Genomic DNA, 25,696 nt, shown 5'->3' with positions numbered 1-25,696 from the left:
TCAGTGTGGACAATGAGCTTAAAAGGACAATGGTCTGACTCAAAAGATGGCTGCTCTCTACAGTGGCGTAGTGTGGGTTGCCAGCACCCGGGGCTGCATGGATGGGGGGTGGGAGGGAGGGTGGGAAATAGAGTATGCATGCACATTCAGCTGCTTTAGGCATCTGCATCACCCAGGAGTTTGCAGCTGCAGAGATAAGAAAAGAGTCGCTCTGTTGTCTGGAAAGGTCACTTCCTGGTTCGCATGGAGAAGCCATTTTCAACGGAGCCCAGGAATGGAAGCACACAGCTGTATTGAGGCAGCACTAGGTGTTGAAATTTTGCGGCCCTAACAATTTTGTGCTTGGGACAACTGTCCTGGTGTCCCCCATCCCGTCCCATCCCGCCCCACGCTATGCCACGGTCTCTCTATGTTCCTGCCTCTATGAAATGCTTACTCAACTAAAAACAGCAACGACAAATTGCTGCATTTGAAAGCCAGTTTTATTTACCGAGAGAAAGGGCTGAACCTCACAGACTGCACAGCAAAGGTTGGACTTGTCAATGGAAGTTGTAAATGAAATGTAATTCTGAAATGTTGTTCAAAGCAGCTGTGCTGTATTGCAAATATATTACAAATACTCCCACCACATAAGTGTTTCTGAACACTTGGGTTGGTTCTGGTGTAGCCCGTCCAAGAAAGATGGAAGAGCTACTTTTGTTTGCAGAAAGGACTGCAATCTAGCGTAGGTTCCAGTCTGTGGAAGGGGAAGAGAGGCATTCTCCCCCTGATTTCTCCTCCTCCCCACTTCCACAATATTCCATAGGGTTGTACAACTTTTAAGAGCAGATTTCGGGGGGGGGGGGCGGTGCTTGGTAACTTAAGTAACACAATCCTAACCATGCCTACTCAGAAGTCATCCCTGTTGAATTCAGTGGGGCTTACTCCCAGATAAGTGGGGTTAGCATTGCTGCCTTCATACCTTAAGTCCACTGAGTCTAATCTGAGTGTGGCATAGTCACTCATACTTGTAAGTTTCAGTTGTCTTACTGATCCAGTAACCTACATTGTCTATGATTTCCCCAGACTCTGCGTGCTTCTGGCAAAACGTACATGATCTTTTTTGTCCTGGTGATTTTCCTGGGTTCTTTCTACCTGATCAACCTGATCCTGGCCGTTGTTGCCATGGCCTACGAAGAGCAAAACCAAGCCACCATGGAAGAAGCAGAGAGGAAGGAGGCCGAATATCAGCAGATGCTGGAACAACTGAAAAGGCAACAAGAAGAAGCCCAGGTACTGGAAACTTTTGCGCTAGTACAGCATTTCCCCACAAATTTGAGAATAGAAGGCGTAACTGCCCAGAGATTCCTTGCAGAAGTTCCATCGTGTACTTGGGCAAAAAGCAACATGTGCAAATGAGTTCATGCATGCAACTTAACTGAAGACAAAAATGTTTTACAAAAATATATATGAATGGATAACCCTAACAGCAGGTAGACAGCAGTTGCACAAAGCTCTGCTGATTTTCAGTGGGACTTGTGTGGGATTCCTGTGCAGTGGGATTCCAGTGCAGATTTCCAGTGGGACTTTGCAGTGGGATTCCAGTGCAATGCTAAGTAAACTCTCTACTAGTAGAGTGTACAATTTGGAAAAATGGAAGTTAATGGTGTAAGCTCAGAAACAACAGTGTGTCTTGTGCCACTGTAAATACTTGACAATTTCACTGTGGCGCACCTGCAGTAATAGCCTCCCTACAGAATTGTCCCTGCTACTTACTAGAAGTGAGAGAGTCAGTGTGGGTGCTCTGGTGGGAGCACTGGATTGGCTCCACCGATGTGCTCCCAAATTGTTGCTATCTCTGCCCTCTCAGTGAACAGCAACGATGCCACTACCAGGAAATTATTACTGCTCGGCTGCCCCACTGGGTGAGCTGCTCCTGCACTGCGTATAGTCAGACACTTACAGTTAGTCATTTGGATACATTCCTTATTAGATGTGCTTTTCAACAGAAAATATATTTCTACACCTCAAATATATTTCTACACCTCAACATGCAAATGAATATTGGCAAGTGAATATTCTTCAGCAGAGCTCTTTGAATTTCTCAGGGTGTTCATTTATTTTAGGGTAATTCTGACAGCGGCAAATTTGAACATCTTTTGGGACAATAAACAATGAACCAGCTTCATGTGTCATTCATATATGTGTGTGTGTGTGTATTTGTTTGTGTGTGTGTGTGTGTATAGTAGTAGTAGTAGTAATAATAATAATAATAATAATAATAATAATAATAATAATTTATTATTTATACCCCGCCCATCTGGCTGAGTTTCCCCAGCCACTCTGGGCGGCTTCCAATCAAGTTTTAAAAACAATACAGCATTATACTGTGTGTATGTATATATGTGTGTGTGTGTGTGTGTGTGTGTGTGTGTATACACACACACACACACACACATGCACACATATATACATATACTGTATATATGTGAGAGAGAAGCATGGGTTTTAGAAAACAAAGAGAACTCTCACCGATCAAATAATGATTCAGGAAAAGATGCAAATTATTTTTGCATCTTTTTTATTTAATTATTAATAAGTGTAAGGTTTATGGAACAGGGAAGTTTTCAATGTTTGATGTTTTATGATGCTTTTATATTTGTTGGGGGGACATGGGTGGCGCTGTGGTCTAAACCACAGAGCCTAGGGCTTGCCAATCAGAAGGTCGGCAGTTCGAATCCCCGCAACAGGGTGAGCTCTCGTTGTTCAGTCTCAGCTCCTGCCCACCTAGCAGTTCGAAAGCACGTCAGTGTGTAAGTAGATAAATAGGTACTGCTCCGGCAGGATGGTAAACGGTGTTTTAGTGCACTGCTCTGGTTTGCCAGAAGTGGCTTTGTCATGCTGGCCACATGACCCGGAAGCTGCCTGTGGACAAACGCTGGCTCCCTCAGCCTATAGAGCGAGATGAGCGCACAACCCCAGAGTTATCCGCGACTGGACCTAACGGTCAGGGGTACCTTTACCTTTACCTATATTTGTTGGAAGCCTCAGAGTGGGACAACCCAGTCAGGTGGGCAGTGTACAAATAATAACATTATTAATATTAATATTATTTTTGACAAAGAGAATAGAACAGCCCTAACACATTGTGCTTTCTGTGCACTAAGGCCAGTGGATTGCAGCATTGTGTAGAGCAGGAGCAGCTGGATTTTGCTGGACTCTAACTCCCATCAGCTTCCAGCATGGCCAGTGGTCAGGGAGATGGGGATTTTAGTTCAACAACATCTGGAGGGCAACATGCTGTCTACCCTGGTATAAAAAAGAAACAATCCACCAGCATACTATCTTCAGAGTATATATTACATTGGTGCATACAAAAATATACTCCATGAACAATAAATATATACTCCCATGTATCCTGGATCCTCCTTCCAGGTCCTTATTTGGAAGCTATTTTGTTAATACTTTGACAGAGGAAACCAACCATCTTCTTGTATTCTTGAAGCATAGATAACTCATCCAGAAATAGTTCTACAATAACTATGTGGTAGTTGCAAGTCTTCATCGGCAGAGCTATGGCAGAGCTTGACCTCTCTTTATACAACAGGCAATAGCAGCCGCAGCTGCTTACAAAGACTTTAAGGATGATGGTGCACTTGGAAGACTTTCCCAGACTTCTTCGGAAATGTCGAGGCTGAGCTCCAAAAGCGCTAAAGAAAGAAGGAACCGGAGGAAGAAGAGACGGCAGAGAGAGCTGTCTGTAGGAGACGAGAAAGCTAATGGCAAAAAGTTTCCAAAATCTGAGTCTGATAGCAGCATCAAAAAGAAGGGGTTTCAGTTTTCCCTGGAAGGAAACAGGCTCACATATGAAAACAGGGTCACCTCTCCATACCAGGTACGTTGTGGTGCTAGCTGTGTTGTTGCAAAATGTTCAACTTTCAGATGGGCTCTGGGCGATGGGACCGATCTGTTTTAGGCTTGACGTTTCACGCCAGGAGTGGGCAACCTGTAGCTGTTGTTGGACCACAGCTCCCATCATCTCTGACCATTGCCCATGCTGGCGGAAGTTGGGAGTCCAACAGCATGTACAGGGGAAGAGGAGGAAGGCAAAGCCACGGGAACAAGTGCAAAAGCACCATGACCTTCTACCAATCTCTTCTGTTCCACAGGTTTCAGGGGTTGCGTGTTCAGACCTTTAAACCTCCCCCTTAAATAAGTTCAGACAAGACTCAAATTTTGGTTTGGGTTTTGGCAGAATTAGGCCACAACTTCATTGATTACAGCAAGTGAGTGGTTGCATATGCTCTGGTTTGACTAGCTCCCTGCACTGTTGCAGGTAGCGCTGACCCAGGGCACCAGCATAGGTCAACCTAGGGTGAACACCTGGATAAGTGGAAAGCCAGGAACAGGCTATCTCTACCACTCAAATGCCCCCCTGGACTCAGGCACGGGCACAACCCCCTCTCAGGGGTTGACCAAACCATTGAGTCCCTGGATTCCTTTAACGGAATACCCTGCACATAGGGATGGCGAGAGCATTCTCCCATCCCTATCACCTGAACCCAGAGCCTATCCGCAACCTTACAAGTTGTGACGATTTGCTATGCAGCAGGCAAAACCCAAATGGCACCAGCCAATCAGCCATGGGGAAAATTCCTGCCGTGCCCCTGTCCCAACGACACACGACGGCATAGCAAGGTCAAGTGCGCAGCCCTAAATATAGGGAGAGGTGGGCAGGTGTTCCAATGCACGCACCAAAAGAGGAAGCTCTGGGTCACGTGCATAGGTATATATAGGCCCCTTGATCTGTTTAGCTTGCGTCCCATTGGCCTGATTGAACCCAGCATCAAGGGGACCTACCAATTGGGTGTTGTGGCTATTCAATCGAACCCACCCACAACACAGGGTTTGGTTGCCAGGTCTCACCACAACATGTGCCCTCTTTAAGGGAGGACCCGATTTAGTATCATCTGAACCTATTGGATAATTTTTGGGGGTTTAGTAGAGAAGTAATTGGTGAAGCCCAGACCTTGACACCTTTTAATTGCTTGATGTTTAAGCAAAGAAAAAGAAGCAGGGGGAGTGTGCAACTTGGTACATGAGGGCAGCAAGAGGGACGTGTGACGTAGAAGAGCAGACTTAGCCCTTCTCATATTTGTTGCTTCTCCACTACATACCTCTCCCTCAGTGATTTCCCCCCTTCGACTTTTTATCTTTTGCTTTTTTCATCTTCATTACTTGTTCAGTTGTTTGTGGTGTAGATATTCAGAAAGGCAGGCTAGTGCCAACTGAGTAAATTGTATCAACGTTCAAAATTTGCCAGACGCATTCTGCACCTCGCTATCAACCACTTTGAGACCAAGTGAAGATACCCAGGCATCGGGGTGGTGCCCAATGTCCCCACCATCTGGAGGTGCATGCCTGGGGACCCTTGGATCTTGACTTTTTTCACACACTAGCAACACATCCTGTAGAATTCCATCCATTATATTTTATCTGCATTTATCTGCATTTATCCTGAATTTCAGGAACCAAACAGTCATATTGAAAAATATGACTTTTGAACCAGTCTGCCCCCCAAATAGCAACTTGGCATTCCATTTTGGCAACTGTGACCCTGGTTTAAGGAGCCATTTGGCACCTAGATTATATATCTGAGTTTCTAGCACTGGTTATTGTATTGAACCTATTTTGAAAAATACGTTCGCTTTCATAACATAAATGCTTAACTGAAGAGGAATGAATATTGCTGTTGTCATTGTGAGAACAAAGCTGGGGAATGCATATTCTTTTTTAGAGATTGTCTTTTAACTAAATACTATCAAGCTCACTATTTCCCCCACCGCTACCCCCGGTGAATACACACAAAGTTAATATTTTGATAGTTCACCAAAACCTGAAAAACCTTCTGGATCTGGGAAGAGTAATCTGGGTTTTCTTCTTAAAGCAACAGCAGTGAGGATTTAGCTATGGCTTCCTAAGTTTCATCTAACCATTCTGTTTGTATCTCCTTAGTCGATGCTGTTTTCCACAAGACGGAACAGCAGAGCAAGCTTTTCCAGCTTCAGAGGCCCGACCACTGAAGGGGGCTCGGATGCCGATAGCGAACAGAGCACCTTCGACGACAACGGGAGCCGTAGCGGTTCCTACTTCATCCTACGCAGGCACAGCGAGCGGTGCGGAAGTAACATTAGCCAGACCATGTTCCCTGTGTTTCCAGTGAATGGGAAGAGGAACAGCAGCGTGGACTGCAACGGGGTGGTTTCCTTGGTAGGAGGACCCGCAGCGCTCCTCTCGCCCACTGGACAGCTTCTCCCAGAGGTGATAATAGATAAAGCAACTACCGATGACAGTGTAAGGATGTTTTAAGTAGCATAGGCATGGTGGGTCTACAGAATGGAATCCAAGCTGCCTAAATGCATCTGCATCCTGGGGTTGCGGCGGCAGTGGGGAAGCAAGCTTTCATGCTGCAACTCTCCGGGCTTTGAAAACTATGCGACACAGAAAGGAATGGCCCTGCCTCTGCCTGCATGTGCTTTTGCAAACACAGCCCTGAGTCGGGCAGTTTAATATGGCCAAATGTACATTTACTTTGTGCACAGCAAATGCTTGTTCAGTGGCAGAGGCCACTTTCCTTTTGCATTATCCCTGTTCCTGCACATCCTCTTTCTCTCACTCCATCCTTCTCCCTGATTCTTCTCCTGTTTCCCCAGCTACCTGATCTCCTTTGCATTCCCTCAGCAAAACCTGCACCATTACCTTCCCCAATTACCCTGAGAACAATAAAAGAGAAAGGGGCACCTCCCATCACCTTGCAGGCCATCCCTAAAGCAGCTTCCCTGTCAGCCTAGCAGGGAAAGACAGGGAGGGAGGCAACAGCCAGTGCCCTGGTTTTTATTTACAGGGGGACCTCGGTTTTCAAACATAATCCGTTCCAGAAACCGTTCGACTTCCAGAACATTCGAAAACCAAGGAGCGATGGGTGGTCGGCAAAATCAATTGAGAAAATAGAAAAACACATAGCGGAAGCTGTTTGACTTCTGAGGCACGTTCAAAAATGGAAGCAATTACTTCCAGGCTTTCTGTGTTCGGCTTCCGAAACAATCGGCTGCCAGCAGGCTCGAAAACTGAGGTTCCACTGTATTTATCATTTATAAAGCTCCACATTTATGGATGTGTCTCTGTGTATGTGCTGCACTGCTGGAGAAAGACCAGACATGATACATAAAGGGGGGGGGAGAACAGAGGGAAACTGGGCAGCGTTTGAAGATGGACATGTAGCTCTCCATTAGTGACCTTGTGGGTGATCATCAGCCCCTGGCATTGCTGCAATCACACTGTGTTCATTTTGAAGCCTAACGTTGAGGGGAAATGGCATTTTCCAAGCAGTAGAAAATTATTAGGCATGTCTGCGTGGATTTTGAAGCAACAAATATCATCTAGACTTAAAACCTGATAAGGCCCCAGTTTAAAAACTTTGCTCCGTAATGGACTTGCTGGTAGTGGCAGCTGGTGTGGGGGTGGTGGGGCACTGCTGCTATCCCGACACAGCATGCGCATATGGGGTTATGTGTGGGGAGTGCCAAGCTCTGGAGCCAGTGGCTCTCACCATTATGCCATTACACAGCACTAAGCTCCCCTCCCCTTTTCTCTCCAGTGAGTGCCAGCAACACATTGTACGTGGAAGCCAGGAGACCAGCAGTGCCTCACCTTTGCTGCCTCACCAGCTGCTTCTGCTCACCAGAAAGCCTTTTTGTCTTAGCTCCAGATCCCCATCTGTAAAAATGGGAGCAATTGCTCTTTTTCGTTTAAAAAAACTGCTTCATTTAGTTGTTTCAGAACCATTCTTTGTAGTCCGTAGACACTGATGGAGGACTCCTCACTTACCTATGCATTGTGTTTGAAGATACGTACAACATTTTATCCCACTAATTCGTCCCTGGTTCTGATTGACGTGGTAAAGCTCAATTAAGTCAGACTTTTATTGCTAATTTATTTAGACAAATGCAACAAGCTCTAAATGAGAGAAATCAGGCATTTAACTTTGCTATATGTTTTAATAAGGAGAAGCAATCCTGAACGGATTGAAGACCTGAAGGAACACTTGTTCACAAATTGGATACTGATGAGTGAAATAATTGTTGTTCTCATGTGACCTTTTTTCCTCCTTTATTGACCCCCATGTGAAAGCTATTTGGATATCTAAGCATAAAAACCTGGGGAGTTCTGAGCTCTGGTTCAAGTTCTTCATGTTTTGAATAATGTACAGTTTCTTCTACCTTCTCCAGGGATGGAGAATCTGTGGCCTCCTAGATATTGTTGAGACTACAACTCCCATCATCCTTTAACATTGGCCATGTGGGATGGAGCTGATGGAAGTTGTAGTCGCAAGAGCAAAGGCACGGCTCCATTTGTTAAAGGGCTTTTTGATAAATAATCTAACAGCCAGGTCAGATGTTTCGCCCAGCAGTACGGTTCTGCTCACAGGCAGCATGAACACCATGCTCAGGATGTTGTACGTGAGTCAGGAATGTGTGCAATACTCACAATCCTGACACCACTTTGGAGGAGCAGAAGGACACCAGACAGTTCACATCTAAAAAATACCAGGCTAATGCATATGCTCCTTTACATGATAACAAATGAGAGAGTTCCTGAGATGTGGGTTTGATTCTGCTCACACAAATCCATTACACTAAGCCAGATGCCTGAACTGAGCGACTGAAAAGCTGTAAGAGTTCAGCTGGCTCTTTGTGGCGTGTACAAAATACATTCTGCTATTTAAATTATTTCTTTAAAACCAGATATATGAAACATCTTTTTTGGGAAGGGCTAGATATTGTAAAAAGTCTGGCATAATAAAGGCAAAACTGCATGTGGCATGAATGCTTTGATATTTTGTGGGGTTACCTTTACAATGTATGCTTCCCTGTATAGTTTATGTTGATAATCTAGCTGCTTTACTCCACTGCAGAGCACTGCTTCTGAAGTAGATAGCAGAAAGAGGAGGTCAAGTTCTTTTCAGATACCAATGGATTTACTGGAAGATCCTGCTATAAGGCAAAGAGCAATGAGTATAGCAAGCATAATCACAAATACCATGGAAGGTAGGTGTGTTGGGGTGGGTGTAAATGCACTGTGAGAGTTTGGTTCATAAATGAATGGAATCTTTTAAGAATATGAGAAGTTATGAGAGACGTTATTAAAGAAGTAAAATCTGGAAAAGCACTAATTATAATTATTAGGTAGTGACAACTCAAAAATAAAGCAAAGCTTTAGTGAACATGCATGTTCAATTGCAGGATCAAATGATCAATGCATCACCATAGAGGTAATGTTGCCAACAGAACTTACGTAATTAATTTTGCAAATATTGAATAATTTAGTCAAGTTGCATTTTCATAATTAGCAAACAGCATTGAGTGAATATTTGCTCCTCATGTTTTCAATATGCCTCTCTTCAGAGCTTGAAGAATCCAGGCAGAAATGTCCACCATGTTGGTATAAATTTGCCCACAGTTACTTGATTTGGAATTGCTGCGATACTTGGTTGAAAATAAAGAAAACTGTTCATTTCATTGTGATGGATCCGTTTGTTGATCTTGGCATCACCATCTGCATTGTCCTAAATACATTGTTTATGGCCATGGAACATCATCCCATAGACGACGCCTTCAAGAATGTTCTATCAACTGGAAACCTGGTAAGTCAGGGTTGTTGTTTTGTGTTTCAACCCATCTTATCATTTTCTAATTAAAACTAATTCTGGACAACTGAAAATGCTTTCAAAAAAGGTTTGTATCTCCATTGGGTGTTCCTAAACCTGTTGAATATATGAATCTGCCTTCTACTGAATCAAGACATCATCTAGCGCAGTCTTATGTAACCACCACTAGCTCTCTGTGATAGCAGGTAAAGAGGTTTTCCCCAGCCCTGCTGTCTGAAGTCATTTAAACTAGGATTGAACCGGTGTCCCCAAGGTCCTGCTTCCTCCTTCTTCCCAAAGTTCTGCTTCCATCGGCTTCTGTCCTGCAAGAATACCTTGCTCTGTTCAACCAAGCATCTCCCTGGGGTTTGCTTGCTGCTGCTCCAAATTCCTACCAGATTTAAAGCTCCTTTGAAAATTCCCAGCTTCCTCACCCAAACATTTAGCCAGGAAACTTCCTTGCAGTAAATTCTTCCTCAGATAGCCAAGACCTACTCTGTTTCTCTGTCTTCCACTTTCGTACGAATGTATCTTCCACATGGACTGGCTCCACTCCCATCAACCTCTGTGTTTGGCAAAAGCCTAAAGGGAAGTCAGTATGAATAGGCTCCTCCACACAGTCAGAAGTTCTGAAGTTAAACAAGAATGGCTCCTCTAAGGAGCACTTCCAGCCCTGTCTTCTGTATACTGCAAGCTGGTTCTTCTAAGATCAGAATCAGCACCCTGCTGCTTTGAACAGGGCAATGATGCAGTCCCAGCACTTTCACTGTTAGATTACATCCATGCATTGCTTCTTTTTAATACAAAACATGCAATTAAATGGGATGGGGAAGACGGGGTAATAAAATGCAGAAGTTAACTTATTTCATTCTGCACTTAGGTCTTCACTGGGATCTTCACTGCAGAAATGGTCCTCAAGATAATAGCCATGGATCCTTATTACTATTTCCAAGAAGGCTGGAACATTTTTGATAGCATCATTGTCAGCCTGAGTTTGATAGAGCTGGGTTTTTCAGATGTGGATGGATTATCTGTTCTACGGTCATTCAGATTGGTAAATAAGAAGCAAAATCTCATTACTCATTTGATTGTAGACTTGAGAGGGGAAATAGTTAAAAACCCTCCCTCTGACTGGATCTGAGGAAGGGCACAGAATCTACAGGAAAGCAGTGAATGCTGGACCTACTTTGGAAAGGTTTCCACCCTTTATCCCAACCACATCATCAAATTTAACCAAGCTGAAGCTAGTAGCAAGCGTGTTAAATGGGTGTGAAGACCTAAAACTGCCAGCTTCACTCGTCTCTCCAAGGCCTCATAACCAGCAGAGAAAGGGTACAAGCTTTTCTTAGAGCACCATAATCTCATATTTTCTTTTGATTTATGCTGCTGATTAACAGCACACCTTTGCTTATCCATCCAAGATGTCTTCTTGCATGGACACTGGGAATTCTTACGCTCAATAACGTGGGTCTGCTGCTAAAGAAGGGGAAAGAGTGTCCATGATATCCTTACTTTATATCCACAGCTACATCAACAGAGAAGCCACACTAGCTAGGAGGAGTGAGACATTAACTTGTACCTCTGCAGGCAATTCCTGCTTGGGAAAGCCTGCCTTACACTGTGATAACTCTAGTTACAGGCCAGGGATGGGGAACCTATGTGGCCCTCCGGCCTCCAGCTCCCATCAGCCCCAGGCAGCATGGCCAATGGTTAGGGGTTATGGGAATTGTAGTCCAGCAACATCTTGTGGGCCACATGTTCCTTACCACTGCTATAGGCCGTAAGCTAAGTAAGTGTGTCATATGGTTGTTGATGGAGCTTTCCCAAATAGAGCTATGGAAACACTTGAGTTCATGACTCTTTGTCCAATATATAGCTGGTGATGGGATGTGAGTCTCTGAATTGCAACCACCGTCTGTATCTCTTTCTCATATAAATAAATGCCTCATTGTCATTTCCAGCTTCGAGTCTTCAAGCTGGCGAAATCTTGGCCAACTCTGAACATGCTGATAAAGATTATTGGCAACTCTGTGGGTGCTCTGGGAAATCTGACCTTGGTCCTGGCTATTATTGTCTTCATTTTTGCTGTGGTTGGCATGCAGCTGTTTGGCAAAAGCTATGATAATTGTAAGTGCAAGATTTCAGAGGACTGCTCACTTCCACGCTGGCATATGAACGACTTTTTCCACTCTTTCTTGATTGTGTTCCGAGTCCTTTGCGGAGAATGGATAGAAACCATGTGGGACTGTATGGAAGTTGCAGGCCAAGCCTTGTGCCTCATTGTGTTCATGCTGGTCATGGTGATTGGAAACCTTGTGGTATGTAATCAACAACTGTCTTTTCAGTTACCGTATTTTTTGTTGATTGTCTGACTGCTATAATGATCCATTTAGGCAACCCAGTATGAATACTTGTTTAGAAAATCTGTTGACCCCCCTTTCTTCTGTAAATAGCACCCACGGTGCTATGTCCATAGAATCGTATAGCTGTAGGGGATTTCAAGGATGAGCTTGCTCAGCTGGCCGCATTGACAGGCACCAAAGGTTTTGACAGGCACTAATTATTTGCCCACCAAAATACCAGATTTCCTTTTCATTGTAGGCATCACCTGGGCTGCAGTTTGATGTCTTATGGCGCATTCCAGCAAAAGGGATCAAGTTATTATTTGTTTGTTTGTTGTGTTTGTTGGTCACCCAGTCACCAGGTTCTCAGGATGGCATATAATTTTCAATGCCTGGAAGCAATTTTGTTGTGCTTGGCTCTTTTGCCTGCACTCATGGCTGGTGGCCAGCAGTGTGGGCAGAGGAATCCACACGTAATGCCCTCCTTGCATTACAGACAAGACAGCAAACAAATGTTCAGCATTAAAGATACATTGCAGATAAGAGAGTTCCCTGAGTGCAGCAGAAGGCACATAGTTTGGGTTGTTAGTTTGGGTGCTTTCCCAGCCAATGCAGCAATGTTAATTTGTTTGATTTAATCCATGTTTGAATTTGCAAATTAGCAACCCAGTGAGTCAAGGAGTAAAGCATAACCTGGTGCTAAAGACCACTGAAATATACTGAAAGAAATCAATTGGTTTATTATTATACAGTTCTTCATTCAAAGCATATTGTTACATTATTTATTTTTATATATTTATGTCAGAATGTGTACTTCATTCAGAGTACTTCAGCAGTGTACAGAAATAGAATATATTTGAATAAATTGAATAAATAATAATACAGTGGTACCTCGGGTTACATATGCTTCAGGTTACAGACTCCGCTAACCCAGAAATATTACCTCGGGTTAAGAACTTTGCTTCAGGATGAGAACAGAAATCGTGCAGCAGCGGCACAGTGGCAGCAGAAGGCCCCATTAGCTAAAGTGGTGCTTCAGGTTAAGAACAGTTTCAGGTTAAGAACAGACCTCCAGAACGAATTAAGTTCTTAACCCGAGGTACCACTGTAATCATCTGGCCCAAAGGGCATTGCTGCTGTATCCTAGTTAGGTCCTAACATTCCAAACTTACTTGTGCTTTTTCTGTCATCTTTGTATGGAGCACTTCAATATATTGGGGTGTATTTTCGCAAATATCTCACTCTGTTTAAGAAATAAGTATGTTCCATTGGTGGAAGTGGTTAAAAAAAATAATGATGACAAGATAAATAGGTCCTTCTCTTCAGTTTCTCTGATACACAAATTGCTAACATTTGGTAAACTTGCAGACACAACACACACTGGATTGTTTGGTTCTGCTATCAAACAAAAGCATTGTCAAATATAAGACAGCAACTAAGAAAGGATAGGTGACCACTGATTTCATATCCACAAACCCTGGAAGTAAGCACTTAATCAAAGAATTTAAAAAACTATAAAGTTATTCAGAAATTGAAATACGAATTCATGAATTCAGTTTGAGAACACATGGGAACAAATCTGACTTTTATGTTTTAGGAATTAACTTAAAGGGGGGAAAGAGCCTAATTGAATTCTTTCCCCCCCACAGGTCCTGAACCTTTTTCTGGCCTTGTTATTGAGCTCTTTCAGTTCAGACAGCCTCGCTGCTCCAGATCAGGATACAGATGCGAACAACTTACAAATTGCCATAGCAAGGATCCAGAGAGGAATAGATTATGTCAAAAGAAAAATATATGAGTTTGTGCAAATGACCCTTTTGCAAAAATGTAAAGCCTCCACTGGAATTGGCTCAGCTGATGGGCAAAATGGCAAGAAAAGTGGGTGTGTCCCCAACGGTGATCACATGTCATTCATCAACAACCCAAACCTCACAGTGACAGTACCGATAGCTGCGGGAGAGTCTGATTTTGAACACCTGAATACGGAGGAAGTTAGCAGCATATCCGAGCTCGAGGAAAGTAAAGAGGTAAGGCAAGGGATAATTTTCCATATTTACACTTTGCCCTTCTATTTATACATCATCAGCTTTGCCATAAAATGTATATGCGCTCATATTTTAAAATATAATCTTCATTTTTTTCCTGAAAAGCCTGTGAGTATTGAAAGCAGCAGTGTACCTACCTCCCCATTCTATAAACATGGAATAGTCTGGTATTGTTTCATTACTTAATGAAGTGACACTGGCAATGCATCTTCACATTGCTGAGTGCAGGCTATGGACCAGCTTCTGTGAAAGAGCATTTCTTCACCAGTGACGTTTTAGAGGACTCTGGATGTGTGCAGGGCAGGGCACAACACATGCCAAAACTGGGTGTGTGGTATCAGCATCCTAGTTGCTGTGAAGTAGCTCTGAATCTGTTACTGTTAATGTTCTGAAGTAATGAATACTCAGTTCTTATTTATACTACAATTATACACTGCCCTGGTAAATGGCACACCTGACGAAACCATTCAACTTATCCAGGCCCATGGTAATCATTAAAGTATTCTACTTTTGAATATGTAGCTTACAGTAATCATTCTCGTTTGGATACCTCATTTGGACATACTGACTGCCTGTATCAATTCATATGTTCAAGTCAGTATCGATGGGATATTTTTTTTTCATTAATGCCAGATGACGATGCTTCTCTCTCTTTTCCTTTTTTTAACCTTTTTTTTAACCTTTTTTTTAAAGACAAAGCCATTGCCCATAATTGTCTTTCTGTGAAAACATGATTGTGTTTACGCAGAATAATTTTTAAACATATAAATCAGAATTGTTATTTCTTACTTTAACAAATGACCATGGTGTCCTCGGTGTGTATATCTCTATATGTCTTTGCTCAGTTGCTGTGTTTACCCTGCTTTTTCAAATGTGTTTGTGTGAATAACGTATTAGAAAATACTTTCGCAGCCATGTTTGTGGTATTTCCAGGACTACAAACTCAGAAGTATTTGCGCCTTCAATGTTGTTTCCTACCGTTCTTACTTCTCACAGGACTAAACTCAAACTGGATCAACCAAGAGTGCAGCCCTGGTGGTTTTTAACCAGGCACAGCAACGTGTGTCAGCCATTTTGAACAGGTTACTTCAGTACTTCATATATACATGATCACTGTTGAACAAAGATTGACTGAACATGCATGCTAATCTGTATATTCCCCTCTTCATCCATTGTGATACCAACAGAAATATGCACAAGCTGATCTGCAATTGGAGTCATGCGACGCTCATCCCAGCATGATCAGCACACTCCAACATTCACTGTGTCTGATGATTTCTACATAGCTTTTTGATATGTGAACTGCATGGTCTGTGGCACTGGTTCTCAAGCTGTGATCTGCAGGCCACCAGAGCTCTGGAAACCTCATTCAGGTGGTCTATGGTGTGTCCATGAAGAACACTTGCAGTTTGAATTCTTGTAGAATTCTATGGAATTCAAATTGCAATACAGTAAAATATAAGAAATAAAAGAAGTGATTTTTTTATTAAAAAAAATATGAGTCATACAGCACCTAGCACAGCACACTACCATTGCTATCACAACAAAAAGAATAATTAAGTAATCAACCCATTTTCATGTGGTCTTGGGCCGGGAGGAAGGTTTGGTCCATCAGTATAGTTGGGTCTTGAATTCTAAAGTTCCAAGCGTGCTCAAGTTTAGTAAGAGAAATTGTAATTTTGAGAAATTACATAACCGGTCGGAATGTGATGACTATTAACATTGCATTTTCATTAGTAAGCTCTTTAATATAATAAATTGATATATGCATTCCTTAAGGCATAATTCATTAATTTACAGTGCATATTTATGCATATTTACATACGTCCTAGTATGCTCAAGGAGGCTTAATGACACGTAAGTTTGAAACAGGATTTCCTTCGTTTTTCATGAGTATAAAAGGATCACAACTCTTTTCTGTTTCATAATGACATTTTTAGGGATGAATAGGAATCAAATGAGGGTGTTGTTGCTTTTGTTCCCTAAATGTTCATGGTAGTGTTTAATTTAAATTTTGATAGATGCAACTGCATACTGGTGGACTTTTTTGTCCTCTTGTCTTCTGTGGAAGACTAGGAAATACAGGGATGAGCCATTCTGTAATTGACAGCAGAAAAATCTTGCCTTGGAAGTGGATGTAGTGGCCATACCCTATGGTAGACTTACATTGACATCACCACTAACAGTAATTTGCACTTTATCGTGTTTCCTGTTAGGTGTTTGGGCAATTGGGTCCTCTGGCTACATTCCAATCAGGTAGGGAACTTTCAGGGATGAAGGATCCTTCACTACCTTTCCTCTTAGCCATGAGGAGGAGGCCTGAGGCTTGGCAAACTAACTGCTACCTCAGTGGCTGCAGCTGAATATGGTGATGGCCAAGGAAGTGATTGTGAGTGCGGCTTTCCCATAATGATGTGGCTGTTGACAGTCTTTGCCAAAGGCCCTGGAAGACCCATGAAGGGTTTTTCCATTCCATGAGGAGTTTAATGAGTAGGAGGCAGTACCTCTGCTTCCAATCCTGTTTCACCACCTGATGTAAACTTATTCATTCGCTCAAGATTTTGCTGGCAATGAATACTTTCCTTTCTTAACCTTTGGTTTGGTTTTACTGGTTGCTTTTTTTTTTTTACAATTATTGTCATACAAGTTTTACAATGTGCTTTGAGGTTTTTAAATGAAAAGTGGTATAAATATATTTTAAAGTAATTTATTTTCAAAGGATAACTTGTTGTGCCAAAAGATGCCACAGGACTTGCCCCTTTTCCCGTTCTCCCCCCCCCCCCCGTGCTTCCATAATCAGCTATGGGGAATCCTGGAACCCTACAGAGCAGATTTTTGGAATGCTGGGCAGCGGGGGGGGGGGGGAGAGGAAGCGCTGTTGTGCAAGCAGAAATCCATTGTCCATTGCATAGGTGAGGTGACACCGTTGGATATCACCCTATACTTTTAAGATCTAAACATTTCATTGTTGTGACAACCGCTCTCTCGCAAACCTTATTTTAAGGCACAGGGTGCAATCACCGAAAGTAAAGCTGGCAGAGTACCTACTTGAGTTTAGCTAGCGCATCAGAATCTGCAGCCTTGCTGAGTTCCATTTCTAAGTTCTGAAGATTTAATAAATTCATGTCAAAACAGAACCGGCTGGCTTCCCAAGCCAATCCCATGTGTGTTTCTTCCTAAATGCTGAAGAAGAAGAAGAAGAAGAAGAAGAAGAAGAAGAAGAAGAAGAAGAAGAAGAAGATTTTATTTATATCCCGCCCTCCCCAGCCGAAGCCGGGCTCAGAGCGGCTAACAACAGTAAAAGTAATACAACATTCTAAAATCAATTCATTCTAAAATCAATTCAAAATCAAATTAATGGCAACCATTGGGCTAGAGTTCTATGAGGATTACCAAAGGAGGGGGTCAGGCTGTGTCTTGGCCAAAGGCCTAGTGGAACAACTGTGTCTTGCAGGCCCTGCGGAAAGATGTCAAGTCCTGCAGGGCCCTAGTCTCTTGTGACAGAGCGTTCCACCAGATCGGAGCCACAGCCAAAAAAGCCCTTGCTCTGGTGGAGGCCAGCCTAACCTCCCTGTGGCCCGGGACCTCCAAGATGTTTTTGTTTGAAGACCATAAGGTCCTCCGTGGGACATACCATACCTTTCACTTGCTAGTTTGTGTGTCTTCTCACCATGAGCTGATTTAACCACTAGGCAAATTAGGCCGCTGCCTAGGGCAGCAAAATTTTAGGTGTAGCAAAATTAGAAGCTTAGCAAAATTCAAAAGGGCTGCTCCTTCCTAACCACTCATCTGGGGTGTGTCCTGCTCCTGCGTGGTGTGGCTGTCCTGTTTTCTCCCTTCCCAGGGTCATTCTGACTGCTCTCCATTTTGCTGCTGTCATGGAAAGAGAAGAATAAGATGCACTCTTCCATGGGCTCAGAGGATGTTGGGTAGCTGCAGCTGCTGATTAGCACCTATAGTAATGTTGCTTTCACTATTCTGCATTGGACCAGCCTAGGAGTTGGCAGGCCCCATGGATGCATACAAGGCAGGCTGGCAGGCTGTTAAGTAACAGAAGAGGAAAATGTAATATATATATTGATCACTTGTGATTTTTATAATCCAGTTCAGAATTATTTCACCCTGTCTCTGCTACAGCATCTTACAATAAAAATGCTCTCCATATTAAAATGATGAAAGCAAATGTTCATGTAATTGATTAGATTTGAATTGGTATTTTCCAGTTCAGAATAATTAGAAGAGTATTAATTGCTGCTTTTGTCTTTTTTATAATGCTTCTTATGTATAAAGACCTTCACAAAATTTACAAAACAGCCTTGTGAGGTAGATCATTCATAATTTCACTTTACAGGCAGGGAACTGGATACAAGTGTTTTGCAGTTTACCAATTGCTTGTTCATCTGGAATGAACAGCAATCTAACTGTCCTCATAAAATACCTGAGTAGCAAATAACATGAAAGTCTATCACAGGGATAATTTGTGCTCGTAAATCTTTCTGCTATCTTAGGGTTGACATATGCCTGGAATTTTCCGGACATAGCTGGAATATGCCAGTCGAAAGCAGTGTCTGGGTGCAAATCACTGAAATGCCGAATTTCCTGAAAAAATAGCTTTTGTGTCTGGATTTTCACTTTTTGAACTATGGCAACCCTATGCTATCTGCAGCAGATTGAAACTAAAACAGAAAAATCCAATCTAGCATTTGTAGGTACAGTCAATAAGTATTTTTTCACCTTTCATTTGACATGTTTTAAAGTGAATTGGACCGACAGAGGTTCTGTTCCATCCATTTTTCCAAGCAGCTCCCAAAACGATGACCTTCCTCCACTTGAGTTTGATGGACTTAGGCTACATTGATCAGGATACCTTCATGAGAATGAAAAACCACAAATTATTTTTGTGACAATTACTTTCCTGATGATTAGCTTTGATGGAGGTAGAATTGGCAACATATTCGTATGGGCAGGGGCTGGAATGTGCTTGTGACTGATCCATCTCTGAGTAATTATTTACATGGTTGGTTATACATACCCATTGGGTCCATGGCAGCACCATACTTAACACCATATTCAGGATAAATATCTAGATTGTCAATAGGGTTATCACTTCCAGGGAAATATTTGCTTTTCTTAAAAATGATTAGGAGCAGTACCTTTAAACATCTTAAATAAGTTTTTAAATAATTGGAATAAAAGTTTGAAAATCACAGAAAGGCGTACATCATCCCTGAATCACGTAAGTCAGAATGCAATAACTGTGATTAGAATCGCCCTGTATTGTTTTAACTGTGCTTTCATCATTCCCCACATTCATCCAGCTGTTGGTGCCATTTCTGATGTTATATACTGTATGGTAATAACATTGTATCAGGCCAGAGAATGCCATAATCACAACAACTTTGGTTAATTTTGGTACTCAGACCTATCGTGGCTCATGCTGTTTATTTTGGCCCTGCCTTAAATCCCATTGCGTATTTGATCTCGATGGTCAGGTTCGAAGGATGCCAAACCAATTGCAGTCACAACCTAAGATGAGAGTTCTCTAGCACTTGAATCGATAATTCTCTGAATACTTCTAAGAGTTGGTCTGAGTACCAGAGTAACAAAGAGTTTAAAAATGCATAGAAACCAACACATCTATGCACTTGCAAGAGAGAATGCAAAATAAAGGCTGTGGGAATGAAATAAATATGTTTCTTTCATTGTTGACATTTCCCTTTTTTTAAAAAAAAGTAGTTTGTTTGGGGGTGAAATGGTATTCTGTGATTATCTGTTGTCTGGTGAACCCCAGTTTACTGCACCATATCCAATATTGTTCTGGAGGGTCCCCCGCCCATCAGGAGCTGTTTTTCAGGGATAGGGAAGACAGCCAAAAATTGGTTGTCATGCCTTGCACAAGTGCTTTCTGCTAGCATAGAGCCACCCCTAGATAAAGCTCAATCTTTGTGGGGGTGGCGGGGAATTAATCATTCACATCCAAATTGAGAGCTTGGATCTTGCTGCTGATTTCAACTTTTTTTTGGGGGGAGGGTTTCCTGCCTGTGGTGCAAGCTTGAATTTAGCATTATAAATAACATTGATAGATAAAGCTGTTTAGCAGTATTTTTTTTTCTGCCGATCAACTAATGCCAGTTAAGTCAGAACTACTATGACAAAATTGTTCTTTTTTGAAAAGAACAATTTTAAGAGCAGCAGGAAAAAATTGCACCCTCTATACATTTATTGATAAATTATACAGATTGACACCAAATATATATATATATATATATATTTTGGGGGGATATTCTTACCATCATTGCCCAAAAAGCATTTGAAATTTCCTTTGGTAAGTAACAATGCAAAGCTGCATATGGGTATGTTTAGATGTTCTAAGGCACTTGAACCGTATTTAGGTGTTGCAATTTCCACCCGGTGGTTGCAGAGTATGGCTGTGTGCTCTGTCCCCACCTGCACTGCCCCCAAACAGTGGCTGCATCCTTGATTTCCCATGCTGATCAGGAAAGCCTGAAGGGCATGTCTAAGTTCATCTGGTTGTGTGCATTTGGAAGCCTCTCCTATTGTAAGTCCTGTATTATCAGGGTTCCCAGTCACAGGGAGGCTTCTCGGAACATTAATTTAAACTTATGAAAACCCTTCAGGGCTTCCCACTCAACACAGGAAGCTGGGAGGTGGAGTGGACATACAGATGGGCTGGCATGTAAAGGTCCCGTAATCTGAAGTAGGCTTTTGTGAACACAGCTTTGCTTTTCTGGAAATCTGATTTGAGATGTGTGAACATACTCCTGTGCATGCCCAGTCACATTAACCTCAGCTCAGAATACAGTACATACTGCTTTTTTAAAAAATGCATTGTGTTATCTTACTTACAGAAATTAAGTATTTCCAGCACCACTGAAGGCAGCACAATTGATGTTGCTCCCCTGGGAGAGGAGGAAGCGGAAGATGCAGCAGAAGACCCATCACAACCAAAGGCTTGCTTTACAGAAGGTATCAAGGGCAGCAAACCTAACAGTGGGGATTGCATGCAGGACAAAAATATGTATTTGGGAATTGCTGTATCCTGTGAGTATGTGAGGAAGCAGGGGGGAGATGTTCAGCCAAATGATTTTATGCTTATGACAAAGTGGGTTGTGGCTCATGGAAGCTTATGACACAATAAATGTGCTGGTCTTATTGGTGCCACAGATCTCTCTGTTTCTTTTGCTACAACAGACTTAACATAGCTACTCCCTCTGGGATTTTTCCTTGAGGAAATGCTATTTTAAACGCAGTTGCTATTTAGAGTAATGAAGCTGTTTTAAATTTACGTTGTGTGAGTCAGTTTAGCAAACAAATGTAGGGATGGGCAGAATGTCTGGCACCAGCAATATGTAGGCAGCAAGTGAAAGGTTCTGGGTTGTATTCAGCATAGCGCTACGGCTAAGCTTCCATCAGGGCAACGTTTCCCCCCCTGCAGGATTGAAACTTCATCCCCAACCCTGCACAATTGTTCTGGGGTTTCCATAAATCATAAAACTGGCTAACAGCTATCCGATCCATATATTTCCAGGAGGATTTTCCCCCTCTTTTAAGTCATTTCTTTAAATGAGCATTTGTGGTGAAACATATCAGATTAATGGCAGACTATCAATCTGTTGCGGGACGCAGGTGGCGCTGTGGGTTAAAGCCTCAGCGCCTAGGGCTTGCCGATCGAAAGGTCGGCGGTTCGAATCCCTGCGGCGGGGTGCGCTCCCGCTGCTCGGTCCCAGCGCCTGCCAACCTAGCAGTTCGAAAGCACCTCCGGGTGCAAGTAGATAAATAGGGACCGCTTACCAGCGGGAAGGTAAACGGTGTTTCCGTGTGCGGCTCTGGCTCGCCAGAGCAGCGATGTCACGCTGGCCACGTGACCTGGAAGTGTCTCCGGACAGCGCTGGCCCCTGGCCTCTTAAGTGAGATGGGCGCACAACCCCAGAGTCTGTCAAGACTGGCCCGTACGGGCAGGGGTACCTTTACCTTTACCTTTATCAATCTGTTACAGTGACGTTTCTCCCTTTGGAGTTGGGAATCAATATGTTGGCCTGTTCCTTGAGGAAGGACGTCAAGTCTGTGCACTGCTCCAGATTGTCAGTTGGGGGGGGGGGATCCATCCCTTTGAAATTGGAGTCTAGAATAAGTTTGCTGACTTTGTCCCAGAGGATTGCCTACTCTTCAGGATGCAGTTAGCAAATTGTTTCCTGCTTCCAGACTCCATAGGAAGATCTTTTCTATTGATCCATTTTCGTCCTGTCATTAAGCAGAATGGTAGAGAGTCCTGGGGGTACTCTGTTTCTTTGTCTGAGAAAACAGAAAGTAGAAACAGTACCAAAGGTTTCCTTAAAAAGAGGTATTACGCCGGAGCGTTGCTAGGTACAGACCTCTGATGACAAATTAGCAAAAAATAAATAAAATAGCATATGCCATTTTATATGTATAGATGCAAATTCAGACTGACTTTCAGAGGTAGTAATAACAATAATGTGAAGGGAATAATGCATGCAGTCACATGACACTGGACATTATGAGTGATCCAATAAGGCCAGAAACCATAGTTTCCCACTATGAGAATGAACCATGGAGAGCCTCAGGCTTGCAGACTCCTCCTTCCCACATCTCTCCCGTCTGCAAGGAGGCCAGAAGCGTTTGCTTTTCCTCTTAAACAAAACATGACTCCCATTATGCTGGAACTCAGAAACTGTTGTTTGTATTAAGTCTAGTTAGAAAAAAGTCAATCTGAAGCCACAGTTTGATGCTGACTTTCCCCTGCTGCCTAGAGTTAAAGCAAACCACAGCTCCCTGCTTTTGTTGCACTAGAAACTAAGGTTTGCTTAAAAGCAGAAGCAAATCTTCATTATGAAAGAGTTCTAGCAGTAGTTCTAGCATTATTTCATTCATATAGCAGAAAATCATGTTTTTCTGATTACATCATAACTGTAACACTGTACTCATTATACTTGTGGAAACACATTCCCCACAACAGTCATATCTGCAAGGATGAAATAAGAGAATCACATTTTTCAGGAACAAAAGACTGCAATTGGTGTTCTGGGAAAATGCAACAGAGGAGGAAGAAGATGTAATTCCCTGATAATGTATCTCTGAACATATATGAAATCAGGTTCTCAGAGCAAGAAACTGAACTTATTATGTTTGTTATTCCATAATACACATAAAATACATAATGCCATACACATTGATGATGCTACATTAATAATCACCATCATTGTGCACAATGAATTTGGAAATACTGTTGTATAATGTTTAATTAGATAAATGAATCTGGCAACAGTACAGTGGTACCTTGGGTTACATACGCTTCAGGTTACATATGCATCAGGTTACAGACTCCACTAACCCAGCAATAGTATCTCGGGTTAAGAACTTTGCTTCAGGATGAGAACAGAAATCGTGCGGCAGCGGCAGGAGGCCTCATTAGCTAATGTGGTGCTTCAGGTTAAGAACAGTTTCAGGTTATGAATGGACCTCTGGAACTAATTAAGTACTTAACCCGAGGTACCACTCTAAAGACAAAAGAGCAGAAACTAATAGTTTCTTAACACCTCAAAGACCTGTGTTGGCAGTTGATTTTATAGCCTCCTTCATCAGATTCATACATTAGTTTCTACAGTGCCACAAAACATTTTGTTTCCATAAACATACCTTCAATTGCATATTTCAGTATTGTTCATTTACAACAATGGCTTCAGGACATGAGAAACTCATGAGGCTGGATCCTGAGAACTATGAGCAGAACTATGAATGGAAAGGTGGTGGGGTGGGGGGAGTCACACCCTTGTGGCTAACAGAAGTCTCTTCTAGAGAGTCGGGGTGCCTTTGGGGAAACTGGGGGTGGTGGCACATGAGGCTGTAGGGAGAAATGAAGATCTATGAGGATTTCCTTCCATTTGCAGAAGGGCAGCTCAGGGCCCAATCCATATCCTGGAGTTTGCCAAAATATTTTATTTTATTTTATTTTATTTTGATAATTTCATCCACCAAATATTCTAATTCCAGGCTGTGTACGGAGATTCAAATGCTGTCAGGTCAGCATAGAATCTGGAAAGGGCAAATTATGGTGGAACCTTCGCAAAACCTGCTATAAGATAGTGGAACACAACTGGTTTGAAACCTTCATTGTCTTCATGATCATTCTCAGCAGCGGTGCTTTGGTAAGTGGAATATAGATCATTATGTTGTAGAACGGAGTATATTAATTAATTGGGATGGGAGGAATTGTCCCAATTTGTACACAAATGAATTTATTTTGGGGTGGTCTTCTATTCCCTTCTAGTTATATGACTTTTTAAATATATATTTCTCCCTTTGAAATCCAAGTAGCTATTCGTTAAGATTCTCTTATAGTCACAAATGGGTTTGTCTATTACCATGCTACCATTCTAGTTTCCCAAAACAAGTTGTGGGAATGTGTCCCTCTAGATCAGCCTTTCTCAAACTGTGGGTCCCCAGATGTTGTTGAACTACAACTCCCATCAGCCCTAGTTAGCAAGGCCAGAGCTCAGGGATGATGGGAGTTGTAGTCCAACAACATCTGGGGACCCACAGGTTGAGAACCACTGCTCTGGATGGACTACAACTCCCATCATTCCTGACCTTTGGCCATGCTGTGTGGGACTGATGAGAGCTGGGAGTCCAACAACATCTGGAAGGCTATAGGTTCCACATTCCTGCTTTAGTTTTCAAGCCTTTTTTGTATAAACTCCTAGTTCCTTCCCATGAATTCCACTGAATTATGCTGTATTTTGGGTGTTGGGTTGCTAGTTTTAATGAAACAGAATTACATTTCATTTTGATTTTTTTAAAATGTTGTTTGGTGCATTTTGATGTATTGGGAAGAATTTTATTCTTGAGAGGCTATGTTGAAATCAATTAAATAAAATAGCAGGAACTTCTTTAAGTGTATTTTAAAGAGTATTGGTAGCCTCTAGATGTCTTATAACTTGTCAAACCAATTTGGTTCAGGTACGTGTTTTGATAATGTGTAGATTCTGCATTTCAAGCAAATGTTAGAAAATCTTCCAATGGATTAGCAAGTCACAAGTGTCCAAAATGTAACTGAGATGTACATAAATATAAAGCATAGCCTTAAAAAATATCAGGCACAGCAGAATGAGTGACATTTTGTCTCTCCGCCCCCCCCCCCCCGCCAATATGACCTTATTTGTAGTAGCGTTTTTCTTCATAGGCTTTTGAAGATATATATATAGAACAGCGCAAGACTATCAAGATCGTACTTGAATATGCAGATAAGATCTTCACATACATCTTCATTCTGGAAATGCTTCTGAAGTGGGTAGCTTATGGGTTTCAAGCCTATTTCACAAATGCCTGGTGCTGGCTCGATTTCCTGATAGTTGATGTAAGTACTTCCTTTGCCTAGCAGCTTTGTACATTGAATTGTTGGTGACCCATGCTTTCATCATAATGCATCATAATATTTAAAGTGGGCTATTTTGGCTCAGTTACGCATCGCAGTCAGAGCAAGATGCATTCTTGTACTCCCAGTCACCTTCAACAGTTTAGGTATCTTACCTAGTGGGTGTTTGCTTCAGCGCCCTAACACATAGTAGCTATGGGAAGGAACTGGTAAT

At 42.4% G+C, this 25,696-nt stretch overlaps 1 protein-coding gene across 1 annotated transcript in view; it reads left to right on the top strand.

Annotated features, from left to right (window-relative positions):
- Positions 1–25,696, top strand: part of LOC307220102 (sodium channel protein type 2 subunit alpha-like) — a 48,844-nt gene that overhangs the window by 11,474 nt on the left and 11,674 nt on the right. The window contains 11 exon segments of the mRNA XM_079983746.1: positions 1,066–1,272; positions 3,587–3,874; positions 5,995–6,333; positions 8,954–9,086; positions 9,444–9,682; positions 10,566–10,739; positions 11,647–12,003; positions 13,677–14,054; positions 20,942–21,059; positions 24,102–24,256; positions 25,291–25,464. Of these exon segments, the coding sequence (XP_079839872.1) occupies positions 1,066–1,272; positions 3,587–3,874; positions 5,995–6,333; positions 8,954–9,086; positions 9,444–9,682; positions 10,566–10,739; positions 11,647–12,003; positions 13,677–14,054; positions 20,942–21,059; positions 24,102–24,256; positions 25,291–25,464 (2,562 nt within the window).

This window comes from Podarcis cretensis, assembly GCF_951804945.1.
Source record: "Podarcis cretensis genome assembly, chromosome: 1".
In the NCBI taxonomy this organism is placed as follows: Eukaryota; Metazoa; Chordata; class Lepidosauria; order Squamata; family Lacertidae; genus Podarcis; species Podarcis cretensis.
Note: the sequence above shows the minus strand (reverse complement) of the source record. Positions and strands in the feature narration are given on the sequence as shown.